Below are 17971 nucleotides of genomic sequence, written 5' to 3' on the forward strand. Positions count from 1 at the left end.
GAGAGAGAGAGAGAGAGAGAGAGAGAGAGAGAGAGAGAGAGAGAGAGGTGGTCTGAAGTGTGGGTTTTCCCTAAGATGGGAAGCTGGATGGGGCATCTTCTGGAGACTTCTTTCAGCTGGGTGGTTGTGGGGTATTTGATAAGTCCTCTTCAATCACCATTGTGTTTGTTTTTTTTGCCTCTTTCCTGGTTTCATTATCAGTTGCCTCTGATGTATCATTTTAAACTCTGGGACTTTTTAATTCCTGAAGGAAATAATGATCTGTGTCTGGTTACTGCAGAGCTGACCCAACTCACTTCCTGTGCCCAGGAAGATATAGAATAGTGTCCTTATGAGCCAGCAGGGAGTACTCACTTTCTTCTGTTCAAAGCAAGTTGTGTGGCTGAATTTACTTTTTCCCTCTGGATTCCTTTTAAAGGTAATCAGCTACTATTGTTTGGTTGTTTGGCTCCTCAAAACTATTCTGAGAATTACTCTTGGCAGGTTTACCTTTGGTGGTGAGTGTATGTAAAAGGAATTGCACTTGCTTCCTTGGTATGACTTTTTCTCTGGAAACTCTTCACCACTGGAGTGAGGCTCTTTCTTTTACTATGAACAGGGCAGCTGGGATTGGTGCTGGAGGCTGAGAATTCCCTTTCTGTGAGTTTGGTTCATCTGGCTTCTGGAGAGTCTGCCGTTTTCTTTCCCATCCTAGGCAAGCTTTGGTTACTAAACCAGCTGATGCTCAGCTTCCCCAGTCCTACTGCTCTTACTAACACTGTCCCTGTTTCTCATCCTTCCTGCCATCGACAAAGCGGGGTAACCCAGCCGCTGAGGTGGGTATAGGTGTTGTAGCTGAGGCAGATGCGGCTGATGCTGTTGGGTTCCCTGTCCCCCCTGACATGGAAGACGATTACGAACCTGAGCTGCTGTTAATGCCATCCAGTCAGCCGGTCAACCAGCCCATTCTGGCCGCGGCTCAGTCATTGCATCGGGAAGCTACCAAGTGGTCTAGTAAGGTACTGATTAGCACCCCCGGTTGGGGCTGCTCCATATGCATCCGGCCATGTGCAGCCTTGACACATTGCATCACTCATGATCTGTGCGAGTCCTGTGAGTCTGAGCAGGGCGGGCATCTGTCTGTCTGCACCTTGTTGTTAGGACTGGCTTCACAAGTTTGATAGGTCTGCTAATGCCAGATTAATTGGATTGCATTTATGTTTGTGGGTAGAGATGGGGTCACTTTTTGAAAGGATTTCTTTTCTTACCTCGGGGCCACAATTGGAACCTTAAAGCCCTTGGGAAGCCGTGGATATGTCTCTCAATGACTTGCAGGTCTGGAACCATTGTAGACCATTAAGAGGTCACCTGGCCTGACCATTGAGCTTTGCCTGCCACCCCCTTCTCTGCTGACCTCTCACTGATGGCTCAGGCAGAGTTGATCAGGGTGAGAAGCAGCTTTATACGGCAGGGTCTCTGGGGCGGACTGCTTGTGGCCCTGCACTTGGCTGCCTGGCAGATGCTGGCTTCAATGGGAACCCACAGGGAAGGGGGCTTTACTGACTGCTTGTCCAGGTATTTCAGTGGGAGGGGCTGGGAGTGGGGAACAGTGGGCGCTTCAAGGCTGTAGGACAGGCAGCCACAGAGCGTTGACCTTGGGACTGAACCAACACTAGTTTGGGGAGTAGGGAAGAGGGTGATTACTCTTTTTTCCTTTTGAAGGTAGCATGTTGCAAGAAGAAAGGGTTTGAAGACTGATGGGTAATAACTAACCCTGGCACTACACTGTCTTCTAATCAAGGTCATAAAATCCTGGAATGATACCAGGTCTACACTGGAAGAGATGGGCCCAGACAGCCTTGTCTAACATGCCCCTATTCTCCTGACTACTTCCCATACCTGCATTCTCTCTGGCCTCAATTACTGCCTGAGATATTCCACGCCTCCCCCCATAGTGATCGGCCACGTCGTGATGCCTGTGGGGGTGTCTCACACGGTGCCCTGCAGTGGCATGGTTTGTGTATGCTTCACTGCCTTGTGCAGAAATTGAAAAGCATGAGGGGAAAAATGAGTAGGGCCTGACCTTTTAGGCAGTTTTGAACGTTGCAGTTGTTATTTTTGGTTTTTATCAGTCAAAAGAGAAACCTTTTGAAGGCATAAATTACTTGTACATTTCTTTATTGTGACCCATGGGGTTTTAATGAACCCAGATGCCAAATCTCAGATAAACTGCTATTTGTTGGAGTGGGGGTTCCATTTATAGCTTTGACTCATGATTTTATTTTTCTGGTGCCTCCGCGGCATCCTCTTAGCTGAAGGTTTCTTTAATTGAAGCCACTTAGCTGAGGGGACAGAAAAATTGATTCTTGGCCTTTTAAAAAGTGATAAATTAAAATACCGTGTTCCTTTAGGCTGACAGGACAAATAAGAGGCAGTAGAGGGAGGGCAGGAGCAGTCTAGGTGAGAAAATACATCTTGTCTCACCAATGCTGATAACAGTTACTTGGTTTAAATTCCAGTTCAGCAGCAATGGTCCTTGGCTGCTATTTGTAACAAGGGTTAGGATGAAGAGGAGGATTTCAACATCTGGAAAGGCTCCTCTGTATTTTTCCCCTCAGGCCAGCTTACTGCTTTCCCCCTATAGAAAGGAAAATGCCTGTTTAACCAACTTCTTGACCTCATCCTCATTTTTATTGCCATGATTAACTTGGTGATGCTGAAGTGCTGTGTTCAGTGCTATGCCAGGGGTGCACATGTTGCCCTTCCAGACTAATATTTTACCTGGTCTTCCTTTTTTTCAGTTGGATAATCTCTTTCCCTCTCTGTCTCTCTTTCAGTCCTGGGAGGAGTGCCTTGGATCACTCTTCTCTCTGTTCTCCTGTGCCATCCATGTCACTCAAAAGTAGTCCTTTTATCTTCCTCCCACCCTTCCAGAGGGCCACTGGAGCAGCAGGCTCCCTCCTTTCTTCTCTGTGCTTCTCCTTCCTTCCCTAACTTGGCCAGAGTTGGGGCTGAGCTCACATTATGTCTTTGCTTCTCTCTAGGGCAATGACATCATTGCAGCAGCCAAGCGCATGGCCCTGCTGATGGCTGAGATGTCTCGGCTGGTAAGAGGGGGCAGTGGTACCAAGCGGGCACTGATTCAGTGTGCCAAGGACATTGCCAAGGCCTCAGATGAGGTAACGAGGTTGGCCAAGGAGGTTGCCAAGCAGTGCACAGATAAGCGGATCAGAACCAACCTCTTGCAGGTATTCAAGAAAAGTGTGTGTGTGTGTCGGAGTGGGGAGGATGGGAGGGAGAAAGCAAGAGAGAGAAAACTGGATGAGCAAGGAGGAGGAGGAGCTTTTGGAGTGGAAAGAAATGGCAGAAAGGGAAATACATATATGTACATTTGGGAAAGGCAGAGTCAGGAAAATTTATTCCCTGATCAAATGAAAAAATGTTAATGCTTCCTTTCTGAACAAAGGGACTATATTGGTCCTAGGGAGAAAGCAAGTGGAATCCTGCTGGTAATTTATTGAATGCCTTCTGTATTCCAGCCCCTAGGAATACAGAGGTGGACAAGTCTTGCCCTCAAGGAACTTGTGGGTAAGAAAAACATTAGAAACATACTAAATTTTCTTTATAGGTATGTGAGCGAATCCCAACCATAAGCACCCAGCTCAAGATCCTGTCCACCGTGAAGGCTACCATGCTGGGTCGGACCAACATCAGTGATGAAGAATCTGAGCAGGTATGTGTCTGCTGCTTCTGATGTCGTGCCAGCAGCTTCTTTGCCAATTATAGCAACTTAATTCAGCTTTGGGTAAGTTTTACCCATGATTTGAGTATTCAGTATGTGGAATGGAGTCTCTCTGAAGGGCATCTGGTTGGAGAGATGCATCAAAAACTTTGAAGGGGAAGTAAAAGTCTTATGCAACTTTGGTCACTTTACAGATGGGAAGTTGAGGCCTAGGGTTAAGCATTGGTAGCAGTTGGGACTCTGCTCAGTTCTTTTTCTCCATGGAATAGGTTTGGCTATCTTGAGGCCTCTAGTCTGTTCACTCCTGCCCATTGTGACCTTTTTGACTGGAGAGAATTTCTCCTTCCTAGCTTACTGGGTGATAAGTACCCTGGGGAGGTTGAATAATGTAGGCTTTTCAGGGGCGTGTGATGAGGCTGAAATGACAGCTCAAAGGAGGTGCTTCTCTCGGTTTCTTTGACAGCAATTGAAATAAGGATGATGGGAGGAGGGTTCTTTTAAGCGATGGCAGCCACTTTTTGGAGTTTGTCCTCTTTCACTGCCTCCTGGAAATGTGGCCCATGACTATTCAGAAAGTCTTCATCTGAGCACCTGTTTCTCTCCTTACCTCCTCTCTAGTAGGCCCTGCTGTAAGCCAGACTTCCAGTGTCGTCTTACAGTAGGTAGCACAGCTTTTGTTGAACTGCTCAGACAGGCTCATCGTACATGGGCATGCATGCGGCACTCACTGTATTAGGCACTATGAAGGGGGTTTGAAAAAGTCAGACACAGTCCCTCTCCTTGGGGAACTCTGTCCTTGATCTTTGGGCCAGGATACAGAGAACCTACTCCCCTAGTGCCAGTGGTGCTTTCACTACCATATTTCAATCCAACAGCTCTCACCCTGACCTTCCTTGTGCACCAGAGGAATTGGATCTTCTCCCCTAACTTCCATGTAATCTAGGCAGGGTTTGGGCACTGGGTTGTTTTCTGTCATGTGATCTCATCTGCCCCCAAGAAAAGGAAGTAGAGAAAACAGGGAAGGAAGAATAGGACTCATAGTTTCAGACCATATCATTTAACCAACAAAAACATATTCTGGGAATATCTACTATGTTCCACCTAATATCCCAAATAAAAAAGGTAGAAAGTGACGGGGTGGTAGAATGAAAAAAAACACAGGACTGCCAGGTCAGAAGTTTTGAGTCCTCATCCTGATTATTGTGTGTTTGGTTGGCAAATCTCTGAGCCTCTCTGGACCTTGGCCTCTTTGTTGACAGGCATGAAAAGATCAGCTGACCAGGAATTTAAGCCCATAGTTCTGCCTCTCAGAGCCGATGAACCCTCAGAAATTGCATGCATAAATTTTATACACACGAGCATTTTTCGGGGAAGAATCTTTAGACTTCATTAACTCCTCACAGGGTCTGTGGCTCAAAAATAGTTTTGTGGTTTTGTGTGTGTGTGTCTCAAATAACAATTAAGAAATAAATTACTGAGCTAATAGATTGTAAGTTCTGAGTTTCTATGGTGGAGTACTAGTGTTATCCCAGTCCTGTAAGTTTGTGTTTAGATTTACTGATTTGGATTTTCATCGATTTATATGACAATGGGTTTGTTCATTTGGTTTTTTCACTCCTTATTAGAATTAAATATTTATGAAATATCTCTTGTGCCAGGCACTGTCCTGAGACATAGCAGCGAACAAAACTGAAAAATATCACGGCCCTTATGGAACTTAAATTTTAAATCAGGTAAAATATCAGATAAAATGAACAACTTAGGTAAAACATACAGTTTATCAGTAATGATGGGTTCTGTGGAGAAAAATGAAGAATTGGAGGATGAAATGCTGTCAGTGGGAAGGTCTTTGTGATTTAAAGTAAAGTGAGCAGGGAATGCCTTACCAAAGATCAGAGCAAAGATCTGGAGGTGAGGGGTGAGCCATGAGGGAAAAGCATTCCAGGTAGAGGGAACAGCAGGAGCATGAGGCAGGAGCTTGTTTGAAGACCAGGAAAAGAGTATGTGCTAGAATCTATCTGCTGGTATAGTACACAATCAGTGATGGCCTTTTTTGGGTTGTTTTTGGTGATTCCCCTACATCACCAGTGATATGACAAGTGGGGGGATGCCAGCTGCAGGCGGGGTAAACTGCAGTCCACTCCTAGCTTAAGCCAGTCTTGGAGGTTGGACTGCGTCAGGGACTGTGAGTAATGGAGAGTTCTTGCTTTCCTTGCAGGCCACCGAGATGCTGGTTCACAATGCCCAGAACCTCATGCAGTCAGTGAAGGAGACTGTTAGAGAAGCTGAAGCTGCTTCAATCAAAATTCGAACAGATGCTGGATTTACACTGCGCTGGGTTAGAAAGACTCCCTGGTACCAGTAGGCACTTAGTCAAACTTGGCTGGCACAGAAACCCCTACTAAACAGAATGAAATGATTGGAGTACCAGAAGATGATGAAAATTGCTTAGGGGGTTAAAAGCCACATCCTGGCCTGACGTAACAGAAAGGAATGAGGCCTCTTCACTTTAGAAATCATTTATACTCTTGTCATGGACACTTTGAAATATGTCTCCGTATAAAGCCTGTATTCTCAAACACAGTTAATACTTGTGCACACTCTATCCCAATAGGAAGACTGGGTTTATAGCCCATGGACTTCACATAAGCTCAGAATCCAAGACTGAACACTAGCCAGACACCTGCTCTGCCCTCATTCCCTAGGGGACAGTTCCTTCTTTGCTTCATTCTCCTTGTTCCCCTACCCCCTTCTACCTGCTAGGCTCCCAAGACCCAGGGCCCAGACAGCTTAGTTAAGAAGGAAATCACTGTGCCTCCAAAATTTGTTTTGGGCTTTCTATATTGCTCCTGACCCTGGCTGTGTACTATCTGGGTCCTTTTCAGAGTGAGCTTCGCTGCTACAAGGGAAGATGGCCTCTGGGGAGCCCCAGTAGGTGGAGCCTGGATTTACTTCTTGCCCTTCCCCAATTTAATCCTTCTAATTTCCCACAGTACAAAACCAAATTTCACTCTCAGGAGGAAATCACAGAATCACATGATTCTGTCTTTACCTTGCCCCTGAGCAGTGTCTGTGCTAGGGAAAATTCCTGTCCTACATCCGGCCTCGGCCTGTCAAGGTAGCCACCCCACAAACACACTGTGTGTCCTGGTGCTTTCTGCTACTGGAGGGGCAGAGTAGCCGGGGCGTGGCCCTGCCCATCTTCCCAGCAGGGTCACTCCCAGGAGCTTCATGCTTTGTCACTGCCTGCAGAGGTCTGTGCTGAGGCCTTAGCATTCATTCGTATCTCTTGTTCTGAGCTGAAATGCTGCATTTAATTTTTAACCAAATCATGTCTCCTGTCCTGGCTTTTGTATTCTGCCCTCACCCCCTTCCTAAACAAGATTTTAAAGATATGTGTTTGTTCATTGTAGTTTTGAAAGAGCCTTTTTATCCTTTTGAAATTGTCCTAAGAATTGGTGCTTGCCTCCCAGGAATGTTGAAGAGAAAGGCAGTCCTGTCTGAAGGGCACTTCCTACCTAAGGGAGATTGGTACTTGCAGACTGGAATTCTGGCACTGTTGGGAATGAATCAATGAGAAATAGTCCTCAGTATGTTCCTACCTCCCGTAACCAAGACCCTGTATCCTCTCCTCCCTCCCAAGTATGAGTGTCCAAGAGAATAATGGGTATAATATTTAATTATCACCATAAATTTCCTATTAGCAAAGTGAGAGAAGAACTTTTCCTTTTTTGCACTTATCACTGCTGTCTAAGCATTGCCCAGCACATGAAATCTTATTTCTTCCCAAAGCCAGAACTGGATGAGTAAAGGAGTAAGAACCCTTGCCTGAATGTCCTTTCTTCTCACCTCCAATATATGTTAAATCTCAACATCGAATGTGTAAAACTTAAGTTGGTACTGTACACTCAGGCTTCCTCTATTTTCTTTTAACTGATGAATATTATTTTTAAGGCCCTCAGCATATTTGTAGTTGCTTACCTGATATAAATGCAATATTAATGCCTTTAAAGTATGAATCTATGCCAAAGATCACCTTTTGTTTTACGAAAGATTACTTAGAGGAAATAAGAAGAATTATGTTTGCTCTCCAAGTTCTTCCAGTGTTTTGAGACACTGGTTTACACTTTATGCCAATGTGCTTTTCTCTTAATATCAGCGCTCAAGACACAGTGAAGCAAGTTAAAAAAAAAAAAAAAATCCCTGAAGACTGATTAGAGACATCACCACTAAAAAACTACATTTATAAGCTAGGATTTGTTATATGCAAATATTTTCTGCCTCTTCTTTTGTTCTGTTTAAAACAATAAAGTGCATTTGTATAAATAATGATTTAAATGATGGATATATTATTTTAGCAAAAACGTTTAGACCAGCTTTCTCCTTTGTTTTGAAAAATAGCCAATGAAACTAATCTTCAGGATTTGGCAACTAAAGACTTTTATTTAATCCAAATGTACTGGATGAACAACATACTACTGTATAGCAGTAATATATTTACTTAACAAAGATCTGCATAATAAAGGACAGGTTTGGGATTATACACTAGAAGGAGGTGACAAAGGTTAACAATAGAAAGAAAGCAGCCAGTTGATGTGGATCATCCAGTAGTCTGTCTTCATCTAGCTAGCTGTGGAGACCATCGCCTCTAAGAAGCTGAAGCTGTTACATGTGCAGGAATATCACATGCCTATTTTTCGAATTTCAAAGCCCAATACAGAACAACAGGGCTGTCAGGGATCCACCAGGGCTATAAGGCAGATAGCTAGCTTTTGGGGACATTCTCCTTTTGCTTGAGGAAGCACTGACTATAAGTAGGAACAGGTACTTGGGAGCAGAGTGGGCACATCACTGTTTTGCCTGGTTTTCTAGATCCGAAAGGGGAGTGTGAAAGGGGGATAGTGCTGCAGACTACACCTATTGCCGATTTAGAAGCGTTGCTGACTAGGGAGGCAGATTCCAGACTCCTGGAGTTGAAGAGAAATATCCAAGGCTACAGAATTAGCTCAGCATCTGAAAACAGTATTCATGGTCTAATTTTTGTTACTCACCATATGTTCACTGGTGCTGCCTTCCTGCTGCATCATACTTTAGTTGTTTTCTCAAATCAGAGGACTCTAAGGACAGTGAGACCAGCATCTTCCAAAGGTTCTTCTGTAGCACCACTTTAGGAATGAACCCATCACATGAATACTCTTTGAATAAATGAGAGTAACTTCCTTATACAGAGAATGAGCGTCTAACTTCATTTGCTCTTAGGATGGCTCCTTTAAGAATTTATAAAATGGGGCAATTCTGGGATTAGCTGGATTTCTTGTTTGAAAAATATTCTACTAAGTATTCATGGATCTTTGTTATTTATTAGTAGTTGGTGCTGGTGGTGGTGGTAGGGAGAGTACCTTTGATCACTTATTGCTCAGTCTCTGGCCATAGGGTGATACTTAGAGAAAGTACACATGGCTGTTAACATACTGAGGTTAAGAGACGAGCACCTGGAAGTGCTCTGCAGCAACCCTTACACCTTATGTGATGATACAGAACAAAATCTGATCATGTTTAGCCTGCTCTGATACTGAGGCATGCCCATCTGAGAATGCTCAATCAACAGTCAAGTTAAAAAAAATCAATTTGTTGCTTCATCTTTTTATTGACAGTAAAGCCAGGTTAGATAAAGGACTTACTGGATTCAAATTAATAAATACAATAATTTAATTATAAAAGGAAACAGTCTACTTGGAAGTTTTAGCAGAAATTGCTAAAGACAAGGGACTCTTGGCATATAATCTGTTTATATATGAGAAGATAGCACAGAAAGAAAACTGGACATTCGCGATATGGATGGTTGAGATTAGGGATTCTGCAGAAAGAAAAGCCAAGGTACTGACTGCTCTTTTAAGATAGGGCATTAAAAGACATTAAAAATGAAAAGCAACTGAACTGGGTAATTAACCTCAGGCAAAGGGAATAAATATTTGGCAACACCCTAATTTTAGCTGCCAAACTGATATCGGTTACCCAGGAAATTCCAAATTTGCAAAAAGTGCCATTTCCTCTTAGATGAAAGGCAGGCTGGGTACCCTAGGCAGGCAAAGGTAAGAATGCTGCTGTATGGTGGGCTCTGTGTACCAGCATCAACCACTAGCCCTTGATAGCACAATGTGATGAATTTAAGGGTCATTCTTAGCATGATACAGAAAAGGCAGTTATAAGCAGAGACGAATGAAGAGAATGGAGTCACAAGGAGAAGAAAACTAATACCATAGCAAGAACATGTGGGAACCATGATGAACAAGCACTTACATCTTTCAGCCTATCTCCATTCTTCGTATCTCATGAGGCAAAACAACTGGGCAAGGACTTCAAAGCCAATGAAGTTGAGTGAAGTGATACAACTACAGACTGACTTGCCAACCATGAGGATCAATATGGTTTCATCAGTGTTGGTGAAGGTTTTGTTTCTGCCTCAATATAATGCACATCCAAGTATTTTGTCAGTACAGTAGAGACATTCAAGTAATAATTCTGAACAGCTTCAGGAAGGAACCTACTACCATAACCTTGGGAAGCACACAATATTCAAGGGGGTTCCCCTTGAAGACAAGGGATGCAGGTAAATTCAAAGACCTTAAGAACAATAAAAAAGATAAAAGATTTAAAAGACTGATGATAGTGAAGCAGGCACATTTTCTTTTGCTGAACTAGGGCTTGAGGCCTTTAGGCTAACTATGGTTTAAGCGGTGTTGACAAGTTTTATAGAACACGAAGGTGGCAAAGGTTCACTGAAGTTTCTCTTTTACTGCTTAAATTTGCTTCAAATCTCAAATGCTTGTGCTTGCAATAACTTCCTAAAAGCAGAAGTAGTGTTCCCTTTTATGACCTTAATAAAGCATTTGCCCCTTTGATACAAATCATTTTTACTATGCTATCTAAATGGCTGAACCAGTGGCACAAAACTGAGATGGTACATATGCAGCAAGGTCCCTGTAAATCAAAATCTGAGCTTTACATAAAAATCTTATTTATAAAAAATACAATACCAAGTATAGTGAGAATGAAGCATGGAGCAGTAGTGCCCCCTGCCAGGGCCATGTGGAAGTGGCTTCTGCTACAGTGCTTGCTTAATGGCACAAGTGAAAAGCTGAATAAGGCAAACACTTGAAGAGGCAGTTTTCTGTAAACTTCTTGGGGGTGGGGAGATTTCCTCTGTTGGGACAGTTGCTGATTTGGGATGGCTAAAATCAGGTGTGACATTTGGCTGCACTTGATGCATCACATTACAGATTAAGACAGCTCCTGCTGGCTGAGACCAGTTCACTTGTTTTAGGGAACAGGTGATCACTGTAGACTTTTGCCTTTACTGTTACAACGTGCAGCCTCCAGCTGATGCCCCCCATGAAGGAAATCACCTCCAGAATCTTCCTAACTGAAATGATACAAAATAAGCTAAGTAATTCAAAGTTTCCTTAGCTTAAAGCTCCTTAAGAACCCTACATTGATTACTAAGCAACTTCGTTAGCGGTGTGTAGCTCAACAGGGATGCTTTAACTAGAATATGTATTCCCACCCACTTGGTACCTAACAGTAATAAACTATAATGACACTAGGAAAACAAACAGATCTTGAGGAATTTTGGCTTCTTCTCATGTCCTCACTTGGAACTTTCCAGCTTTCGTGACATATTTGACTCCTTTAAATGGCTTATATTTCTCCCCATACATGTCCAAACGGTTTACTTTTAAGCCTGTGTCAAAAAGAATAGGTAAGGAAAGGAACAAATTATTATCCTGGTCACACCAACCAACAATATTTGTTTAGCAATGAATACTACACAGTAAATCTGACATTAACCAAGAGTCCCTTTTATCATTTGGAAGCAATCTCCTTTCTACTGTTCATAAATTATAGCACTGTGGAAGGATGGTTTTAGTTTAGACTCCCATGTGGGCAAGGGATGTCTTTTCAAGATGATTCTTTCTGTGAGTATGAATGACTCCTTCTTTTGTGCTGGGAAGGGGGTCTGGTGAAGGAAGTTAAAGTGCTCTCCAAAATCACTGTACCTGAGAGGAGGCCCCATAGCACAGTGTGAAAGGCAGGCTGGAGTTAGTTCTTTTTAGAGAGGGAATGTTAGTAGCCTTCTAAGCAAGATTCAGTTAACCCTTCAACACAAAACTTATCCTTACCAGAAATAGCAAGCTGCTGGATCTTGAATTGTATGTTGAGACTTGGATTCTCTTCCGGCTTGGGTGCTCCAGACTGTAAATTTACCAGTCCTTTAAGACTTGGGAGCTTTTGTGGAGTAATTTTTCCCACATCCCATGTTAGTACCTTAAAAAGACATAACAACCAAATACAACCTGAACTATTTACTAAAGACAAATGTTTAGAGACAAGGTTCAAAGACACCATAACTTTCTGTACAGAATGGAGCACAGTGTCTTGGGAACAAGAGACCTGGGATCTTCTGTGACTCTGAATGGTGAGCACAGAGAACCAACATTTGTAGACCATCTACTTTTGGATACAGTATTGTGCTTAGCACTATTCACACATTATCTCAAAGAAGCCTGGGGGCGCCTGGGTGGTTCAGGTGGTTAAGCATCCAACTTCAGCTCAGGTCATGATCTCATGGTTTGTGGGTTTGAGCCTTGTGTAGGGCTCTGTGCTGACAGCTCAGAGCCTGGAGCCTACTTCCAAGTCTGTGTCTCCCTCTCTCTCTATCCCTCCCCCACTCGCTCTTGCTCTCAAAAATAAACATTAAAAAAAAAAAAGCCTGTGATGCAGATTTTATCTTCTTTTTATCAATAAGGAAACTGAGGCTCAGGGGTCAAATGACTTGCTCAGGGTCACATAGCTAGTTTAGAGGCAAAATTGGGATTTGAAGGGGCGTCTGGGTGGCTCAGTCGGTTGAGCGGCCGACTTCGGCTCAGGTCATGATCTCGCGGTCTGTGAGTTCGAGCCCCGTGTCGGGCTCTGTGCTGACAGCTCAGAGCCTGGAGCCTGTTTCAAATTCTGTGTCTCCCTCCCTCTCTCTCTGACCCTCCCCCGTTCATTCTCTGTCTCTCTCTGTCTCAAAAATAAATAAATGTTAAAAAAAAAAAATTGGGATTTGAACCTAAGACTGATTTCAAATGTTGTTTCTACTATATTGCCTTCACTGTGTCTCTGGGCCTCAGTTTACTCTTCTTGTAAAATGAGAAAATGGACCTAAACTGGTGTTCTTTAAACTTTTAGCTTTCTTTGTTCAAATGAAATCTTTAGTGTGGAAGCTCAGTAACAGTCAAGAAAGTGAAGCTGTTATGGCTGAAGCCAAGGTGAAGGGCCAGGGATCTGGAGCTCCCCCTTCATTGCTCAGCCTGTGTAGTATCCGGGGAGGTTCTTCAAATCCTTAGGACTGGATTGGATGATGATTTCATTCAAAAATATGCCTTTTCACTTATCAGGCAGTACAATAACTGCCACTGAAAAGAATCATATTTTTTACCCAAGCAGGAAGCTGAGAGAAAATAATCTTTTATAGTTTCTCTGAAAACCCTCTGCTAGAGGCACATTTATGTATAGTGAGGAAGCAGCTTTCCTAGCCAGTACCCACTGTGGAAAAGTGTGAAACAGTGCTTTTAAATGAAAAAGAAAGGTCTTACTGATCAATTTCTACAGAAAATTTAACAATAGACTACAATACTATCTTCTTACATCCAGGTAATGCTTCTCTCTTTTTAAAAAGCTTTTTATATCTTCTTCCTCATTAGCGAGTGGGTCTCTAGATGATCAGTGGATGAGAAAAAGACACACTCTGAGGGAGAACAGAATGAGTCTCAGTTTTCTGTTCATCTCCTCAGCAGCAGATGTGGGTTCCCTCCACAGCCAGGGGCAGGCGCATAGCACAGTATGCTCTCTAGGTTTTGTTAGGAATTTTAGTTTTAACCAAGACATTAAACCCTTCCTTCTGCCCTCCCTGCCATTACTCTTGCTTACAGAAACTGCAGAAACACTTGCTTACTCTTGATGAGAGGTGGCCATACCTTGGTAACTGGATCAAATGTATAGCTGCCTTGTGTTGGTGTCAGGTTCATATTCAGTACAACTTTTGGCATGTGAACTGTTACTGTGATTCCTTCAATAGTTTTCCCCATATTCTGCTTTGGTCCAATTGTAATATCGAATCTTCCACAAGAACTGTTCTCCTTAAAGCTGATGCAATGTTTCACATACACTGGTATTGCCACTAGACTGAAAAGAGAAAGACAGACTCAACCACAAACATGATTAATGGTGTGAGACAGTTCTAGAGGTAGCCTGAAAACCTCAGTCCAGAGTGTCCTACCCTGCCTTTGACTCCACTATGGGACCATATACCCCCAGAAGTGGAGATTTAGCATCTGTAACAGGGGGTTTGAGTACATCAGGGTTCCAGCATCACTGCACTAAGACTCATACAATTTCTGAGCAATACATATACAAGTCAAGATAGTATAAACAATTGGGGCAAATAGCCCTAGTTTAAAGAAATGAATTAAGATACCATAGAAAAGATAATTTAAAATTATACTAAATAAAATAGTCCCTATGTGGTAAGAGCCAAGAAACAACTCCTCTGCTTTTGAGTCCCGTCTAATATTACCCGTATACCTTCTGATATTTTCCAGGGACAAACCAGGTACAACCCATAATACTAATTCATTCATTTGAACCTCAGTACACAAAAGAGTGTCCTGAAGCCAGTTAGTTGGGAGATACCCTGGGAAGCTGGAGATATGTGTGTCCTTTAGTTATGAAGCCTAAAGACCACAGTAAAATTATGGCATGGATTCAAGGTTTTGCCCAGGTTACACAATTCCAAAATGCTTGTTCTCAGGTATATATTTTACTACTCTCATTTACTACTATTTCATACTCTCAGATTCAAGGTACACTGATTATATTAGATACATATTTTCACCAGTTCTTCCTGAGTCTCCTGCTGGGCCATGGCTAAAGGGAGCAGTGATGAATTCAAGTATTCAACTGTCAAAATGGAAAAGGTAAAGTGAATTCTACCCATCACACTGATCTATGATGGTAGATTTCTGGTTAATGCACCGACATACTTTTGTGAGCTGACACGATATGATATGAGTCGGAAATTTCCATCTGGAGGAATAAATGACAAAACTCTTTCAGATTCCCAACGCTTGAACCGGATGCAGGGGTGGAAGCTGACATCATCTAGAAGCCGTGGGTTCTGCCAGGAAAACAAGATAGCAATATTCATAGAGTGCAGTGAATATGGCAACTCTACTCAGATATGAGAAATTAATAAGACTCCCTAAAGATAAAAGAGTCATGTTAAGAGTTGGTTACTATGACCACATTAACACAATCTTAATGGATATTATTTTATTTGAATTTCAATAACTATTAAGTAGAAAATACAAGTAGTATCATGTCCATTTTATAAATGAAACTGAGGTTTGAAGAAGTCAAGGTCAGGACAAGACAGCATCAGAACTCTTGTTCTCTTGATTTTCTTAGTAGTGTATCATGCTGAGTCTAAAATGATGAAAAAGATCAATGCCCTTTCATCAGCAAAACAAATAATTCGGTTAAGTGAGACTACACATTTGCAGAAGCCAGCCAGCCACTTAAGCCACTTCTGGCAAACTCAGGAAAAGACCTCAGCCTGTTCATAAAGGCCATGCTCATCATGTAAAACACTGTCTTGGGAAGCTGTACTAAGAATACTACTGAGATAATCCTTATAATCTAAGATACAAACATCTCTCAGTATTTATCATTTCATTTAGTACTTCATATGTATTAGGCATGCAAAGAACTACAGGGCAGGAGAACTTACCATGAAAGAAAGAGAAAGGTCAGGCATTCCAGATAGCTTAATGCAAGCATCAATAACCCCCTGAATTTCTGCAAAGACTGTAGATCCTGAGGAAAGAAATAAAGTGATAACATCACTGGAATCTGAGTCTTTACTAGAGCTATCACTGTATCTGAAGTAATGGAGACACCTCCTGAGTGTCAGACATAATGAAACTTGCACATCTTCTAACAAGTTAGTGGACAAAGGATCTATTACACCAGATACAACAACTTCTTCACTAAGTGCCATGGCCCACATCTAACTCTGGTAGGTAATTCTAAGGAATATCAAACCTGACTCTATCTTGATAGTGAACCTTGAAAGACTGCTGGATATTGGGGCGCCTGGGTGGCGCAGTCGGTTAAGCGTCCGACTTCAGCCAGGTCATGATCTCACGGTCCGTGAGTTTGAGCCCCGCGTCGGGCTCTGGGCTGATGGCTCGGAGCCTGGAGCCTGTTTCCGATTCTGTGTCTCCCTCTCTCTCTGCCCCTCCCCCGTTCATGCTCTGTCTCTCTCTGTCCCAAAAATAAATAAACGTTGAAAAAAAAAAATTAAAAAAAAAAAAAAAAAAAGACTGCTGGATATGAAGTTAAAAATTAAAAAAAATTTTTTTTCACGTTTATTCATTTTTGAGAGACAGAGCACGAGTGGTGGAGGGGCAGAGAGAGAGAGGGAGACACAGGATCTGAAGCAGACTCTAGGCTCCGAGCTGTCAGCACAGAGCCCAATGTGGGGCTCGAATCAACGAACCGTGAGATCATGACCTGAGCCGAAGTCGGATGCTTAACCAACTGAGCCATTCAGGTGGCCCTGAAATTAAATATTTTTTTTTTTTAATTTTTTTTCAACGTTTATTTATTTTTTTGGGGACAGAGAGAGAGCATGAACGGGGGAGGGGCAGAGAGAGAGGGAGACACAGAATCGGAAGCAGGCTCCAGGCTCTGAGCCATCAGCCCAGAGCCCGACGCGGGGCTCGAACTCACGGACCGCGAGATCGTGACCTGGCTGAAGTCGGACGCTCAACCGACTGCGCCACCCAGGCGCCCCTGAAATTAAAGATTTTTAATGGAATTTACAAATGAGGCAAGTTTCTCATGAAATGGACTAAACTGTTAACTTTAAGAAATAGGCATTATTCTGTAATAATACAGTTATTATTCTGTAGGATAGAATTTTATAATGAAAAAGAGCACTCACTAAAGAAAAGATATTGGTTGTAATTCGTAATAACTCATTTTCACACGGCAACTAGCTGTGTGACCTTAAGCAGATTACTAAGCTCTTCTGAGCTTCAGTTTCCTTATGTAAAAAATGTGAGGGTTGGACTAGGTGTTTTAAATAAAACTTTATGATTCTAAGACAGTACTGCTGTTTTTTGGGGGGTTGTTATTAGAAGTACTGCATATAGGGGCAGCTGAGTGGCTTAGTTGGTTAAGTGTCTGACTTTGGCCCAGGTCATGATCTCACGGCTCAAGAGTTCAAGCCCCGTGTTGGGCTCTGTGCTGACAGCTCAGAGCCTGAAACTGCTACGGATTCTGTGTCTCTCTTTCTCTCTGCCCCTCCCTGGCTGGTGCTCTGTTGCTCCCTCTCAAAAATGAATAAACATTAAAAAAAATTATACATAAAAAAAAGAAGTACTGCATATTAAAGTGGTAGCAAAAGTATGGTGTATGGTAGATATACAATAAATGTTTAAACGAATAAACGGCAAAAGGCAGAGGCATACAGGGTAATAACTGGCTTAACAAGGCAGCATGAGATCTGATTTATAAGGTTTGGCAGACCTAAACTGGTGGTTATGAAAATTATATGTAACCTCTGGGCAAAATAAACAGATTTTTAAGCTATTAGAAAGTGAATGCCTTTCCACTGAAGCCATACTGCCAAAGGGTTTCAATTTTCTGTTCAGCTTATGTCAGCTCAACTGTTTCTTCCCAAATAAGATTACATGCACACAATTACCTGATTTATCTATAATTGCATCTATTTCTTCAACGACATCAAAATAGGCTTCATTGTTTGTGTACTTTACACCTGCCCGTCGCCATGGGATGTTGGACAGCTGCCCAGTGGGGAGTGTGTCCCCAACATTACTGCTGCCTAGAAACCGGAAAAGGAGAAAGCAAAGGTGATGCATTAAATGGTCATCAGAAAAGCTATTTACAAGGGCACCTGGCTGGCTCAGTTGGTAGAGTGTGCGACTCTTGACCTTGGGGTTGTGAGTTCAAGTTCCAAGTTGGGTGTACAGCTAACTAGAAAGGAAGAAAGAAAGAAAGAAAGGAGAGAAAGAAAGAAAAGAGAAAAAAAGAAAGAGAGAGAAAGAAAAAGAGAGAGAGAAAGAAAGAAAGAAAAGAAAGAAAGAAAGAAAGAAAGAAAGAAAGAAAGAAAGAAAGAAAGAA

General features: G+C 42.5%; 2 protein-coding genes across 4 annotated transcripts in view; one reads left to right on the forward strand and one right to left on the reverse strand.

The window, feature by feature from the left end:
• Positions 1-7958, forward strand: part of VCL (vinculin) — a 112345-nt gene extending 104387 nt beyond the window's left edge. The window contains exons 19-22 of one of the 2 annotated variants that reach the window (XM_040485451.1): positions 795-998; positions 3024-3227; positions 3608-3712; positions 5940-7958. In XM_040485451.1, the coding sequence (XP_040341385.1) occupies positions 795-998; positions 3024-3227; positions 3608-3712; positions 5940-6086 (660 nt within the window). In that variant the 3' untranslated portion in view covers positions 6087-7958. The remainder of the gene's footprint in view (positions 1-794; positions 999-3023; positions 3228-3607; positions 3713-5939) is intronic. The other variant, XM_040485450.1, reaches the window with a different exon arrangement.
• A 1386-nt stretch (positions 7959-9344) lies between these two features.
• AP3M1 (adaptor related protein complex 3 subunit mu 1) overlaps positions 9345-17971 on the reverse strand; it is a 23192-nt gene continuing 14565 nt past the window's right edge. For both annotated transcript variants that reach the window (XM_040485452.1, XM_040485453.1), the window contains exons 4-9: positions 17535-17672; positions 15552-15637; positions 14806-14939; positions 13741-13948; positions 11902-12046; positions 9345-11462 (exon numbers count right to left, since the gene is read on the reverse strand). In XM_040485452.1, coding sequence (XP_040341386.1) covers positions 11362-11462; positions 11902-12046; positions 13741-13948; positions 14806-14939; positions 15552-15637; positions 17535-17672 — 812 coding nt within the window. In that variant the 3' untranslated portion in view covers positions 9345-11361. The remainder of the gene's footprint in view (positions 11463-11901; positions 12047-13740; positions 13949-14805; positions 14940-15551; positions 15638-17534; positions 17673-17971) is intronic.

This window comes from Herpailurus yagouaroundi, unplaced genomic scaffold (genome assembly GCF_014898765.1).
Source record: "Herpailurus yagouaroundi ecotype Mexico unplaced genomic scaffold, PumYag 163, whole genome shotgun sequence".
Taxonomy (NCBI): Eukaryota; Metazoa; Chordata; class Mammalia; order Carnivora; family Felidae; genus Herpailurus; species Herpailurus yagouaroundi.